We start from the raw sequence: 13,193 nt of genomic DNA on the forward strand, positions 1-13,193 counted from the left end.
TGCACACTCACCCCTACACAGACCCCCCCCACTCCTATGTTATGCAATCCTACACACACATAGGCACATACATACACACACCTACTACACATTCCTATATGTACTTATACACACATCTACATATACAGACCTACACACACCCACAATACGCACATGTACACACATACCTACATACATGTACTTACACACACACCTACACACAAATACATAGACACACACACCTACACACATATAACCAATGCACACACACATAAACATACAGGTATCATATACATACACAAAGACACACACAACTGCCACACACACACACACACACACACAGGACATGCCTATCCCATGCACACACAAACCTACATCCAGTTCTGTGTTCTCCAAGGTGCCTCCTGCAGCCTCTGCCACCTGCTCTCCCTGCCTCACGATGGAATCTGGGGTGGCAGAGGGCCCTCTTCCAAGGCTTTGGGCATCGCACTGTTGGGAAGCTCGGTGATGGTGTTCAGGGCCCCCAGACCTTCTGCACTGACCAGCGAGGCGGGGGCTGCAGCACCCTGGAGGGAATGAGGGAACAGGGACAAGTGTCCTCTGCAGTGGGAAGCGACGCACCTGTCCCCGACACAGGAAGCCCAGGGCTTTGGTAACAATTTCTCGCACAAGCAAGGGACACTTGGGAAATGCCCAAGGTGGCCGGGCCTGCTGCCTTCACAGGCATTTTAAGACAGATCAAGAACTGCAAGATGATGACAACAGATTTTACAATTCACCTCATCCAAACCACAGCAGAACTCTGCAGGCAGCAAGGCGATCTAGATTCCCAAGCCACAGGTCAGTGATTCCTAAAGAAGGACAACCCGAGGCCATGCCACCAGCCACTCGAAGTTGGGCAAACAGCTCTCTGCCCGACCTCCTTCGCCTGTGAGCCCACAGAGCTCCTGCAGCCACACTCAGATGCCTAGAGATAACATTTCTCCTCAGCTAGGGAGCGGAGATCTGCCACAGATAAAGTGACTTCCCCTCCTGCTGATTAGATAAGCCGCTCACATCCGCACCAGACCTGCTGCCCGCCTGGCTCCGGCCCACAAACTCTCCAGTCTGCTCCTTGCAGAAAAGCACCCCAGCCACCTGTCCTGCCTCCCATCTACACCTCTAAAATCTAGGTGCCGACTGGGGGCCAGCAATTAAAAATACCCCAACCCCCTTATTCCCAATTCTGCCCTGAGATTCATGTCTGGGTCACGGATTTTTTTGTTACTTCAATTAAATGATCAAAAACCAAGACCCTTGTTGTTGCAGGCTTGTCCATTTAAGTAGATTTCTTTTCTACATTTTCTTTAGTTTTGCCAGGATGAAATCAAACCCTGGTTAAGGTACTCAGCGTGAAGGACCAAAGTCCTGCCAGTTCAGCTGCTCTTTCGCAGGACCGAAGCCCTTGCACACCAGGCTGTGATGTGACTCACAGTGCTGAAGTTCTGGAATGAACCACGGACCAAATGGGGTCTCCTCCCCCTGCGTGGGCGGTCCCTCAAGCAAGCAGAACCAGGGAAGCTCATGCTAGGACGGGAGGTCATAGACAAAAACACATTCTCTTTCCACACACACCCCAGCCCATACTTCCCTCTGCCTAGGAGCAAGTCCTACCACGTGTGTCTGAATTTTCAGTCTTTTGTTTGTTTTTTTGAGACAGAGTCTTGCTATGTAGCCAAGGCTGACCTTGAACTTGCAGGATCCTCTTGCCTCAGCTTCCTATGTGGTGGGATTACAGGCGTGACTGTCCCAGAGCTCCCCCCACCCCCCCGCCGCCTTCACCCCCAGATCCCAGTCTAAATCCTAAATCTCCCTGGGTGCAGCAGCTGTGTGCAGGCCTGCATGGCCATCCTCGCCTTCACCTGCAGTCTTCCTTCTCTGTCCTCATCTTTTCTGCTCCTGCCCCCAAACCCGCTTCCCAGCATCATTCCAGGGCAGGAGCTGGCCTCCTCCTTATTCTCAGCCAGCTCCGTGTCTGGGAACCACCCTGCTCACAGCCTAGTGGGAAGGGCACCCCCAGACGCCCTGTCCAATCTGGGATGTGGAAGTGCAAACATGGAAGGAGAGAAAGCAAGCCAGTAACAGGCCCAGAGCTGTGGCACTGAGGCGGAAGAGGACACAGAAGCACAGCTGAGTGAGGTTAGGTTTCACTGTTTGTTTGGCCACAGTAGTGGAGGGGCACCCAGGGCCTTTGCACTGAGCTACATCCCCAGGCCTTCTTTTGTGCATTTTGGAGCAGGGCCTCACTGCGTCACTAAGTTGCTCATGCTGGGCTTGAACTTGCAGTCCTCCTGCCTCAGCCTCACCACTGTTGTGTTCAAGGCATGCACCACCTTACCCGGCTTGTGAGCTTTTTAATACAATATGCCCATCCACTCCCTGGGCATCAGTCCTGACCCAATTCCTAAAAGAAAAACTTTGCAGAGCGTTGGTCAAGGCTTCTCCGGGCGTCTCCACTCACCCCTCTCTTGCTGGGCGTGTCGTTCTCAGTGGCTATGAATCAGCGCTTCCTCGGCTTTAAAAGGCTCAGTGACAACCACTTCAGGGCTGAGAGCTCTCTCGTTAAAGAGACCACTTCAGAGCAACCAGCTACAGTCTCTTTAAGGCCTAAATCCTTCAATCTGCCCTCAGAATGCTTTGCTTCTTCTCTTTGGGCCTGGCAGGAAATGGGGCCTTGCTCCGCTTCTGGCTGCCACTGGGTCCCGTGTTCGCGGACAGCCCCCCAGCCTCCCTCTTACACTGGGGGCGGCACTTCTGGGAAGCACCTGCCACCCGGCAGCCTCTGCGCCCCCAGGAGGGCTTTTGTGCTCTTTCCCACCGTGATGCATGGATTGCAGAGTCTGCTCGTCTGGTTGAGATGAAATTCTTCTAAATCCAAATGATACTTCAGGCAGCAAAGTCTCAAGCTGCTCAGAAGCACCCTCTCTGCCTCTTGCTGACTCTGGCGACCACATCTCCCCATCCTCAACCCTTCCCAGCTCTCCCTGAAAGGCTGCAGGGGCCCCAGCACCTGGACTGGAACTTGGCCCTGACTTCAGCCATCGGTCACTCCAATCTCTCCTCTCCTCTTGCTCTTTCCAGTTTGTTTATTGCATGGATTAATTTTCAATAAATTCCTCCCTCTCTGTTCTCGGGGCTGCAAAGTGTTCTATTCTCTCCCTTTTCTTGGTCGCAGCTATGACAGCTTCCTGTAGACTTTGGGTCCACCTGTAAAACTTCTGTTTTGCACAAGTTGCGTTCTTTTCCTGTCCTTTTGATGTCTTTGCTAGTCTTTCTGCAGCAAAGGGTTCTGCCTTTTCCCCAGCTAGCTGACAAAGTCAGCCTGGGACACGAGTTTTGTTGCTATCATCCCCACCCCTAAGATGAGGACACAGAGGCTCAGACAGGAAAAGCTCTGCTCTGAAGCTCGAGGTTGTGGCGCAGGCCTAGGTCCCATCCCTTCTTGGGTGCATCGCCTTCCCTCCCCTGCATCTCATGGGCTCCCCTCCTCTGCCCACCTCCCACTTTTGCCTGGAGGGGGGATTCTTGTCCCCTGTCCTCTGTCCTTTCACTCCTGTGCTCTCAGGACCTACTCTCGTGGAATAATTTGATGAAAGATGGCATCGCATTTATTTCCTTTTACCCACAAGTGCTTCCTATATGTTGTTTTACTTTTCCAGTGCTGGGGGTCAAACTCAGGGCCTTGCACACGCTAGGCAAGTGCTCTGCGACTGAGCTACACATCCCCGCTCTGTGTTAAGTTTGCTTTCTCCTGGTACCTATGCTCCGATTAGGTCCAGCGACATGCCATCAGCTACTTTAACAGACAACCTAAGAGCTCACTGATTTCCCTCAAGAACTACATTGGACAGCTGGGCTTCTCCGAGGCCTGCTGCTGGGGCTGGGTCACCTGGGGTCTGCCTGTCACCTCTAACTTTCTCTCCCCACCATTCCTGTCTGGGTCTTGATTTGTTGCCCTGCCTTTTGTGGCCCATGTGTGCAGCCTTCTGGGCTCCTGGAGTGGCCAAATCCTTCCCAGGGTTCCAGTGCCCGTCTGTCCATGGGCGCAGGCCCACGGCTTTCACCACAGCACATGGAGATTGCTTTAGACCCCATGATTCCTGCTTTCCAGACTTGGCTGGAAAGGACAAGCAGGCTGACCACCAGGTCCCAGGTGGTACGGGAAGAAAGAAGAGCCCCTGTGAAATGGCCAAGCAAGCCCTCTGTGGGTTCCCCCGGGGCCGAGAGCTGGGCTCTGGGCTGAGGGGATGCGTCCCAGGGCCACGAGGCTGGTGATGCTCCCATACTCACAGGTTCATTAGGGGCTAGACAGTGAGGCCTCCTGCAGGCATGTACAACAAAGCTGGATTCAGAGGAAGGGCGCTGCACCCTCTTCTCCCTCTACTCTCCAGGAATCAGCCTGACTTTCAGTTCCCCAAAGGATGCCCATGCCATGGGCGCTGGGAGCTCTGTGCTGTGGATCCACGGCAGGGCCACCACTTGCCCCAGCCAGTGCGAGTCTGCTCTCGGGGCATGACGTGGCCAGCGGACACTCTCTCCAGGCTCCTGGCCCTGGGCCCTGCTTCCCTACAAACACCTCAGGCCACTTGTGGGCCTGCCACGTTTGGGTTAGGTAGGGACACACTGACCCCTGCCCTCTATGTCAGGGACTAAACACATTTAGCACCCAGGCACCCATTAGCTAGGCAAGTGCCACCTCTGCAGATTTTACTGAGCATTAACAGTCACTGGCCTCACATTTGCATTTAAGTTGGCCCTGGAATTTATGCACAGGAGTCTGGAAAGGAGCCTTGGGCAGTGCAGTCCATGGTAACACCAGCGGCACTCTGCCAGCAGACGAGAGGCTGGCTTGAAATCAAACACATTCATGACAAGAGAGCCGCTCATCCATGCACCCGAGTCCCAGCTAACGAAACCCTGACAGGACACAGTGCGAGCAGCATGGGACAGAACGACAGGTCCGGGGCTCACCCTTCCTACAAACAGCAGCCACTTCCTGCTAGGAACAAAGAACTCATTGCTGCTCTTGGGTCCATCCAGTCCAAACGGCTTTAGCTGCTGTCTCGATTGTGCCACTAACTGCACAGCTAAATTTTAAAACACCCTTGTATCTGAAGCAAACTGTTTCTAAACACGGAAACACGCACACCACGTGTCGCGATCACACCAGGGCATCCTAGAGTCAGAGTGGCCGTGAGGAGCGGGCGCTGACCCTCAGGCCCCTTCTATGTGCCAGGGTCTGCACACCTTCACGCCAGCCACTGGGGTGACAGGAGCCTCAGGGGCAAGAAAATCAACATCCTGAGGGACCGCAACTCCCTGACTATAAGAACCTGGCAGAGTGGAGTGAAAACTGGGCTTGAGGCAGAAAGGGAGTTTAATTTGACTCTGCCATCTGATGTCAGTGAATTCACTGAATAGCTCTGGCTTCTGCTTTCGGGTAATAAAAAGGAAGGGCAAAGCCTTACATCATGGCCGCAGCAGGCAGGGATGGGTATGGGTTACCCCATGGGGTGAGGCCCAGAGAAGGCAAGGGAATGTTTGCCGACTCAGGTGCCAAGGTGGTACTTCAGCAGTCAAAAGTTCCCATTTACACCTCACATTTCCAGTGAGATCTTACACTGGAGAAGCAGGGCCCAGCTGGGCGGTGTGTGGGTCCACACCCGTAACCCCTGCGCTTCACAAGTTCCAGTCCACTGGGCAACTCAGGGAGACCCTGTCTCAAAAACAAATATGCAAAGGGCTGGGGTGGGGATACAGCTCTGGGCAAAGGCCCTGGGCTCAATCTGAAGTACTGGGGAAGAAAAGAGCTCTTTCAAATCAAAGCTCTAGAGGAAAATAGCTCCGCTGACATTGCACACAAAATATGTGCTTTTCACCAATAAAACAGTCTTCCTCAGGCACACCAAGGACAGAAGAGGTGCAGACGCCCCTTAGTAGCATGGTCTTCACCTCTACCACTTGGCTGGCATGTGGGGAGCATGCCATGTTGGCTCTTGAGTATTCTTCCTTCTCCTTTTTTTGGTGGTAATGGGGATTGAATTCAGGGAGCACTGAGCTACATCCCCAGCCCTTTTTATTGTATTTGAGACCAGGTCTGGCTTAGTTGCCCAGATTGGCCTTGAACTTGGGACCTTCCTGCCTCAGCCTCTTGAGTAGCTGGGATTACCACATCCAGCCCTCCCCCTTCATCCTCCCCAACTCTGGACTCTACGTCCTTGGTATGAAGGAGAGCAGCAGATACATGAACTCATTTTCTTACCCACTCTCTTGCAAAGACAAAGGGACACAGAGGTTTCAAGGGACAGAGCAGAGGGACACTGGGGGACTCTACTCACCCACTCCTCTGTCCCCCTTAGAGTTCTGCTGTCCTCCAGAGCTGGTGGAGAGGTCCTCGGGGACAGGCATGGGCTCATCGCTGTCATCTGGAGTGTCGCTGACCGGGGGGCTGTCCTTCCCTGAGGAGACAGGCAGGCTTAGGGGAGGCTGTCACTGCCCACAGGGGAAGCCCATGGCTCGGGCCTCACTGTGGTGGCCTGAGAGGGACAGGGTCAGTGGTGACCAGATTGAGTTGAGGCTTCTCAGTGGGGATGGACACACATTTTTCTTTTTGTAGTAGATTACCAGTGTCCCCTTCCAGATGCAAAATAAACATGGGAGAACAAAGATGTGCAAAAGGAAAATTGATGAAAATCACCTGCAATCCGAGAGTCGCGGTATAAATCTAGAGGGTGTGAGTACACATCCATGTACACGTATGTATCACAGGTCATGTGTGGCGATACACTTTGGCTTTTCAATCAGCTTTCAGACATTTGCACAAACATATTCCCAGGCTTGGGGCCATTCTTACACAATTCTATTTATAAGGGGTACATACGGATTTATTTAAATCCTTCTTACACTTTTAAGCCTGCGCTGTTTTGTCTTTTGATTATTAAACTACGCTGTGATGAACCTGCTAGCTGATCTTCTCACCTCATCCTCGGATCACTGCTGTCCAAACCTCCCAAGTATTGCAGCTGGATCCAAAGGCGTCTACATGTTTAAGGCTCTGCATGTTTTAGTAAACAATCCCCTGTAAGGGGGTTCCCATTTACTCCCCAAAAGTCTTCCTCAGCCACCCTCATGTTGATTTGTTTTTAGGACACAGGACAGATGTGTCCCTTTTGTTTTCAGGAGATAGGGACTCCTCTGCCAGCTGCCCAGTTTGATCCATCCTGGCAGGGAGAAGGGTTTCCTACCAAGGAAAGGTTCTCCCTCCCTACATGCAAAGAAAGTCCATCAACATGGCTTCCCCTTGAAACAAGAATGAAACCCAATCCACATGGTGGTTGCTTATCTTCCAAAAAGTGGGATTTGCCAAAGGAACTGGGTTGCATTGGATGGCATCTTTATTATGTCTGGAGTAGAATGAAGTCTGGTTGGAGGCTTTGGGAAGGGGAGCTCTCTCCCACGCACTGGAGTCCAGGGCTGGGAAGATATAACTGGTAGAAAATGTTCCTTTTCCACAGAAGCTGCAACTCTCACAGCTTGCGACCTTCCAGAGCTAACTTGAGTTGGGAGACACAAACCACATGCAAGACAGAGATGGTGAGAACCTAGGCTGATAGAAACCACTTAAATGCAGCTGTTTGTCAGAGCCCAGCTTGGACCAAGATCCTAATGGAAGTCCAAAGACCAGCAACAGACAGGGGCAGGGACTGGGAGCCTGCTGAACTGCCAGCTCTGGTTATAAGCAAAATGATCATCCCAGGCTTGGAAACATGTATATAGGTCAAGGAAAAAGTTAAGAGGTCTAGAAAACAGCACTAGACATGGTGTGAAATTTCTTTGTTGTTTTGAGCAAACCTCCCATGAGAATGATACCAACATCCTAGAGGACTGGCAAGACCAGTAAAATCATCCCGATCTGTGAAAGAGCCTTTACTGGAACCTTTAAAATAGAAGCTGCCCCGGCACCAAGGATATGCTTCAGGGAATAGTGTTGCTTTCTCTAGGATCAGACATCACAACTGAGTATTCCAGCTTAGCTGTAATTAGTGCAACTGGCATATTTTCAGAGAGAGCATTATTGAGCATATTTGGATAGCCAATACAAGATGAATGGTTAAAGACAGGGCAGGATAATAAAACTTTCTCAAGGAAAAGCAAAAGGCCAGAGAGAAATTGATTGCAAGTGCTCAGGTTACACTAAAACCTTGGAAATATCAGTAAGTGAGTATGGTTTTCATTGCCCTACATAGAAGACCTTCGAAGTAACAGCAGCTCAGTGTTTCAGTGTTACTCCTCACCTCTTCCATACGTGAGGAAAACATCCTGGTAGGGTTTCTCCTGTGGACACTCCAGGAGGTCTACGAGGTGTGATCAAAATATATGGTGAATGCTTAAACTAAAAAAAATGTATGTAATAAAAGACACATTTCCATGAATTCTCCTCAAAAATCCCTCTTGCTTCAAGCACACTTATCCCGTCATTCTTGCCACTTTTTGAAACAGTTCTGGAGTCCTCTCTCATCAATGTCTTTAGGAAGTGTGACCAAAAATATGGTGACTCCTGCTGCCCAGTGCCATCTGACAGAAAGGCAGCTCAGAGAAACAGAGCTGTGTCCTCATCCACCTTATTCACTGGATCTGCCAGCATGTGGCTTCCGGCTCTTCCCCAAAGTCACAGTGATCATGAAAGGGAAGCATTTTCAATCCATTCAGGACATCCAGGCAGCCAGAGCAGTGCAGCTAAAGACCCTCAGGAAAGAGGACTCCAGAGCTGCTGCAGAGAGTGTTGAGGATGAGGGGATGAGTGTGTTCAACGCGAGTGGGAGGATCTGAAAGGAGATTCATGGCAATATGTCTTTTACTCCAATAAAATTTAAAAGTATTTAATAATCACCATAGTATTCAATCATGCCTTGTAGGAACCATTTGACAACTCTGATTTCATATAAGATGACTGCCTAGAATAAGTGTTTCAAACTTTGAGGGCTTTAGGGAGGTGGCCAAAGGATTTTTTTGTAATAGCAAAATAATCTTGCATGGAACTTTAACATATGGAGCAGGTCTTCCACATAAAGTGGGGACATGGAGGGAGGGGACCCAGGCCGCCTACCTTCTCAAAGATCACCTGTGGCCTCTCCACAGATGGGCATTGCAGGGCCCAGCAGCCCACGGCATGGCTCCTGCAGTTCCTACCAGGTCGGACCTGGGTCTGTGAGCACAGCTGTGGCAGTGGGGGAGCAGGTGGGAGGGCGGGAAGCAAACTTTCTGGACTCACACTCTGATTATGATCTCCCTCTACTCCGAGTCTCTGTGAGTCCCTGAACCACGTGGTGCCAGGGCCCACGGGAGGCAAAGGGGGGGTCACAAAGGCACAGGCTGGAGCCAGTGGGGAGATGCACACTTGGGCCCAGGTCATGCAAAAATGGGTCACATAAGTCTCAACTGCCTTTTACAATTTCTTGTAAAAGGCTGATTCACCTATTGGGGAATAACATTAAACATGAGCTGTGGTGGGTGTGGAGCCCCAGCTCCCCACGTGCCCATCTTGTGTCTTGGTTCTTTTCTTTTCTTTTTCTACTTGAAGGGAGAAGGGGGGATGAACCCAGGAGGGACCAGGATTCTGAAATACCACGAGTCAGGTGGATCGATTGAAAACCTCCCTGCAGAGAAGACGGCGCAGGGGAAGGGGCGTAAAAAGTCAATCTCAGTGGGCACGGGGCACGGAGCAGAGATCAGAAGGCAAGGGCAGAGCTGGGGTACTCCGGGCCTCTGAGAGCTTGGGCTAATTCAGTCCTCTGCGTCCCCGCTCAGGGATGCTTCCTAAAGCTCATCTGATTTGCCTAAAAGCCCCCAGCATGAGTCACAGCCGACGCTCTGAGTCCAGGGACCCTGTACTCTGTAACTGCTGGAAGCCCCTCGGGAAATGTCCACAAAACCCCACGAGAGGGGGAGATCTGTGTGTTGACTTGCACCACATTTGCTCAGCTCATTGCTTAAAATCACACGGAGTTGCTGAGATATTTAAAACTAGAGAGTCAAGTGGGTCCCTCCCTCCACAGTCAACTGTGGCCAGGAGGCCAATGATTTGGGACAGGGCACTGGTTGGACCAGACCGATGGGAGTGTGATCCAGGTCTCGCCTTTGACATCTCCCTGATGTGTCAAAGGAGGCCAACAATCATCATAGCTAAAGGGGGTGTGGTGAAGATAAGAGCAATAAACAATGAGGGTGAATGATAATAAAAATAAGCCAGTGGGGTCTTCCGTACCCAGCATGGGGATGGTGTGGCTGGGCAGAAGCATGAGGTTGATGCTGTCCCAACTCCCCACCTCGTCCCCAAGGGCAGGCACAGTGACACTCAGCAAGGAGCAAGTATTTAAGCAGGGTGGTTTAGAAGATACAATTTTACTTATTTGGAGAAATGGATGAAACTTCTGGATAAATTATCAATATGCTAATTTAAATATAATTTATGTCTTGCCCATGTTTCAATTACAGCCCCCCGCCGGGAGAAGCCTGTGTGGGTGGTTAGATGAGAAACTGTGTCCTTAGCTTAAATGAAAGCCAAGGGTTCCTCACGGAGAACCTCATTCGCCCTCTGGAGTTCTGGGGTCCCCTCTCCCAAATGCCAGAGTTTCTGACATACACGATCATCCAAGAGGGCATAGCTCCGGGGAAAGTGAAGCTTAGGTCACAGAACTTCTGATCTGAAGAAGAGCGGAGCATTCGCACCCTGGGGAACCTCTGTGCCCTGGGCACCGGGCATCAGTCGCTCAGATTGTGAGTCTCAGCTCCCTGCAGTTTGGAGGTGTCCACTGCACCCGCTTCAGGGGATCTTCATGAGGATAAAGTGAGAAAATGCTTAGGGTAGTGTTTTGCTACTGTAAAGTATTCGGCCAATGGATTTACTATGCTTAACTAGGCAAAACAGTTCCATGGCTCTTCAGGACCTATGACCCTCCTTTCCCTGTTAGGTCCACAAGGCATTACTTCATGTGTCCTTGCTCCAGCAAACACATTACAAAGAGCACTAAGGAAATATCCAGAACATGGCCAGGTACTGTGGTGCATATCTGTAATCCCAGTACCCTGGGAGGCTGAGGCAGGAGGATCCCAAGGTCCAGCCCAGCCTTAGAAGTCCCATGGCCAATGCGCCCTTTGATTCAAATATTACAGTGGTCCAGGAGGAAAAGCAGACGCTGAGACAGGCAGGTCTCTCAACCCCTCCGTCTCTCAGTGGGCCACTCACGGAATCTTTCTACAGAGACTTTCTATAGCACTAATGCAGATGCTTAGCGAGTATTTGGGAAGGCTGTTGAAAAAGAAGGAGAGGAAAAAGCTTTCTCCAAAGAAGGAGTGAGGCGTGGCCCAAAGGGAGGGGAAGCTGGCTTTAGATGTCCTATCTCCTCTGTCCCTATCAGTGATGTGTCCCATGTCCTGTGGGCCATGTCTGCGATGCTGAGCTAGAGTACAGACCACGTACCTGGTGAGGCCCAGAGGCCGGGGCCAGGTGGTTCCACAAAGGGCAGATGTTGAGTATTTCTCTGTTTTTCATGTATTTCTCATTTATTAGGGGAAGCTTATGAAACTTCTGATATTTAAACATTTTATTAAAAATGATCATTCAGTAATAACGTTCCTCAGATTTGTTGTCAAAAACGTGAGCTCCTAAACACACATATTTATACCATAAGTACCATCTCCTCCAACTGTGGAAATGAAAAGGTTTTTATTAAGTGCCACATCTGCAGAGGTAGCGGCCTGCCCTTGGTCCTGTGCGGAGCAGCGTGGGTCTTCATTACTCTCTGGCCTGTGCAGTGCGTTCACAGCCTCACAGGCTCAGGAGTAAGACTCGCACTTGGAGACCGCAATTCCTCTGCTGAGGGTCTGCAGACCTAACTCCAGGCTGAGTCTTTTCAAATGGAGAAGGGGGCTCCTTTGCTCAGGAAGTCTGTACAGAAGGCTCCCTTCATTCCTCCCCTGTCCTTGCTGCCTTCTGCTTTGAACAAAAGCACCCCAAACAGAGGCTTTAGCATAATGTGAAGAACAAGAAACTATCAGAGGAAAGCGAGGCTTTCATTAGCTTTGTAACTGAGATGTGAGATCAGAATATTGATTGACTATTCTTTTTTTCTTTCCTGGTACTGGGGATCAAACCCAGAGGCTTCACATCCACAGCCCTTTACTTTTATTTTTTATTCTGAGACAGGGTCTTGCTAAGTTGCCCTGACAGGACTTCAACTTGAGATCCTCCTGCCTCAGCCTTCCCAAAGTGCCACTGACTGACTTAATTATTATTATATTTTAGTACCGGGGATCAAACTTGTGACCTTGCGCTGATGAGGCAGGTGGCGGCACCACTGAGTTCAATCGCCAGCCTCTGACTTATTCTTTATGGGAAATATTTCAGAGATGGCTCTCTAGGCCAAATTACCTAGGTATGTTTTTATTTTATTTTATCAAAATGTAGTAATTGTACATATTTATGTGAGACACTGCTTCAATCCCTGTATACACTGCCAATGATCGAATCTGTATAACTGCTACATCCATTGTGTTAAATCTGTTATTTCTTTATGCTTAGTACATTAAAATCTTTTCTTCTTCCTATTTTGAGGACTACAGTGCATTGGTGTCAACTCAAGTCACCCTGTGGAGCAACATAGCACCAGTGACTGCTCCTCCTGCCTAATGGTGACCTTGTATGTGTCGCTGACCTCTCATCTCTCCCTCTCCCCAGCCCGACAGTCACCATTCTACTCTCAATGTCTATGAGTCCAAAACTGTAGCTTCCACACGAGTGGTAACACAATATTTGGCTTTCTGTGCTCACCTCACTTCACTTAATACAACGTCTCCAGGTGTAGCCACGTTGTCTCAAATGATAGGACTTTATCCTTTTCTATGACCGAATAGGGTTCCATTGGGCAGACATCTCCCATTTCTTCCTCCGTTCACCCACTGACAGCCACGCAGGCTGCTTCCCTCTCTGGCCATTACGTTTTGATGTTAGAGACCCATTGTGCTACCCATTGCATTATGGAGCCACCCACATTTACCAGTGTGGAGATTCCATGTAGGTCCAGTGGGTCTTGTTTTCTTCGAATGCTGAAAATACCAATGTAGCAACTGCTCAACATGAAAACAAAAGAAAAGCAGAAGAGCAGAAGCAGTGAAAG

General features: G+C 50.3%; 1 protein-coding gene across 26 annotated transcripts in view; it reads right to left on the reverse strand.

Annotated features, from left to right (window-relative positions):
* The window catches only part of Ikzf1 (IKAROS family zinc finger 1), a 90,834-nt gene that overhangs the window by 61,688 nt on the left and 15,953 nt on the right, over positions 1 to 13,193 (reverse strand). For 23 of the 26 annotated variants that reach the window (XM_021254241.2, XM_087196063.1, XM_087196072.1 and 20 more), the window contains exon 3: positions 6,357 to 6,476. In XM_021254241.2, the coding sequence (XP_021109900.1) occupies positions 6,357 to 6,476 (120 nt within the window). Of the gene's footprint in view, positions 1 to 6,356; positions 6,477 to 13,073; positions 13,144 to 13,193 lie in introns of all 26 variants that reach the window. The other 3 variants (XM_021254233.2, XM_087196060.1, XM_087196059.1) reach the window with 1 other exon arrangement.

This window comes from Heterocephalus glaber, unplaced genomic scaffold (assembly GCF_053883595.1).
Source record: "Heterocephalus glaber isolate CG9 unplaced genomic scaffold, H.glaber_assembly_v1.0 deba00001610, whole genome shotgun sequence".
NCBI classification, from domain to species: Eukaryota; Metazoa; Chordata; class Mammalia; order Rodentia; family Bathyergidae; genus Heterocephalus; species Heterocephalus glaber.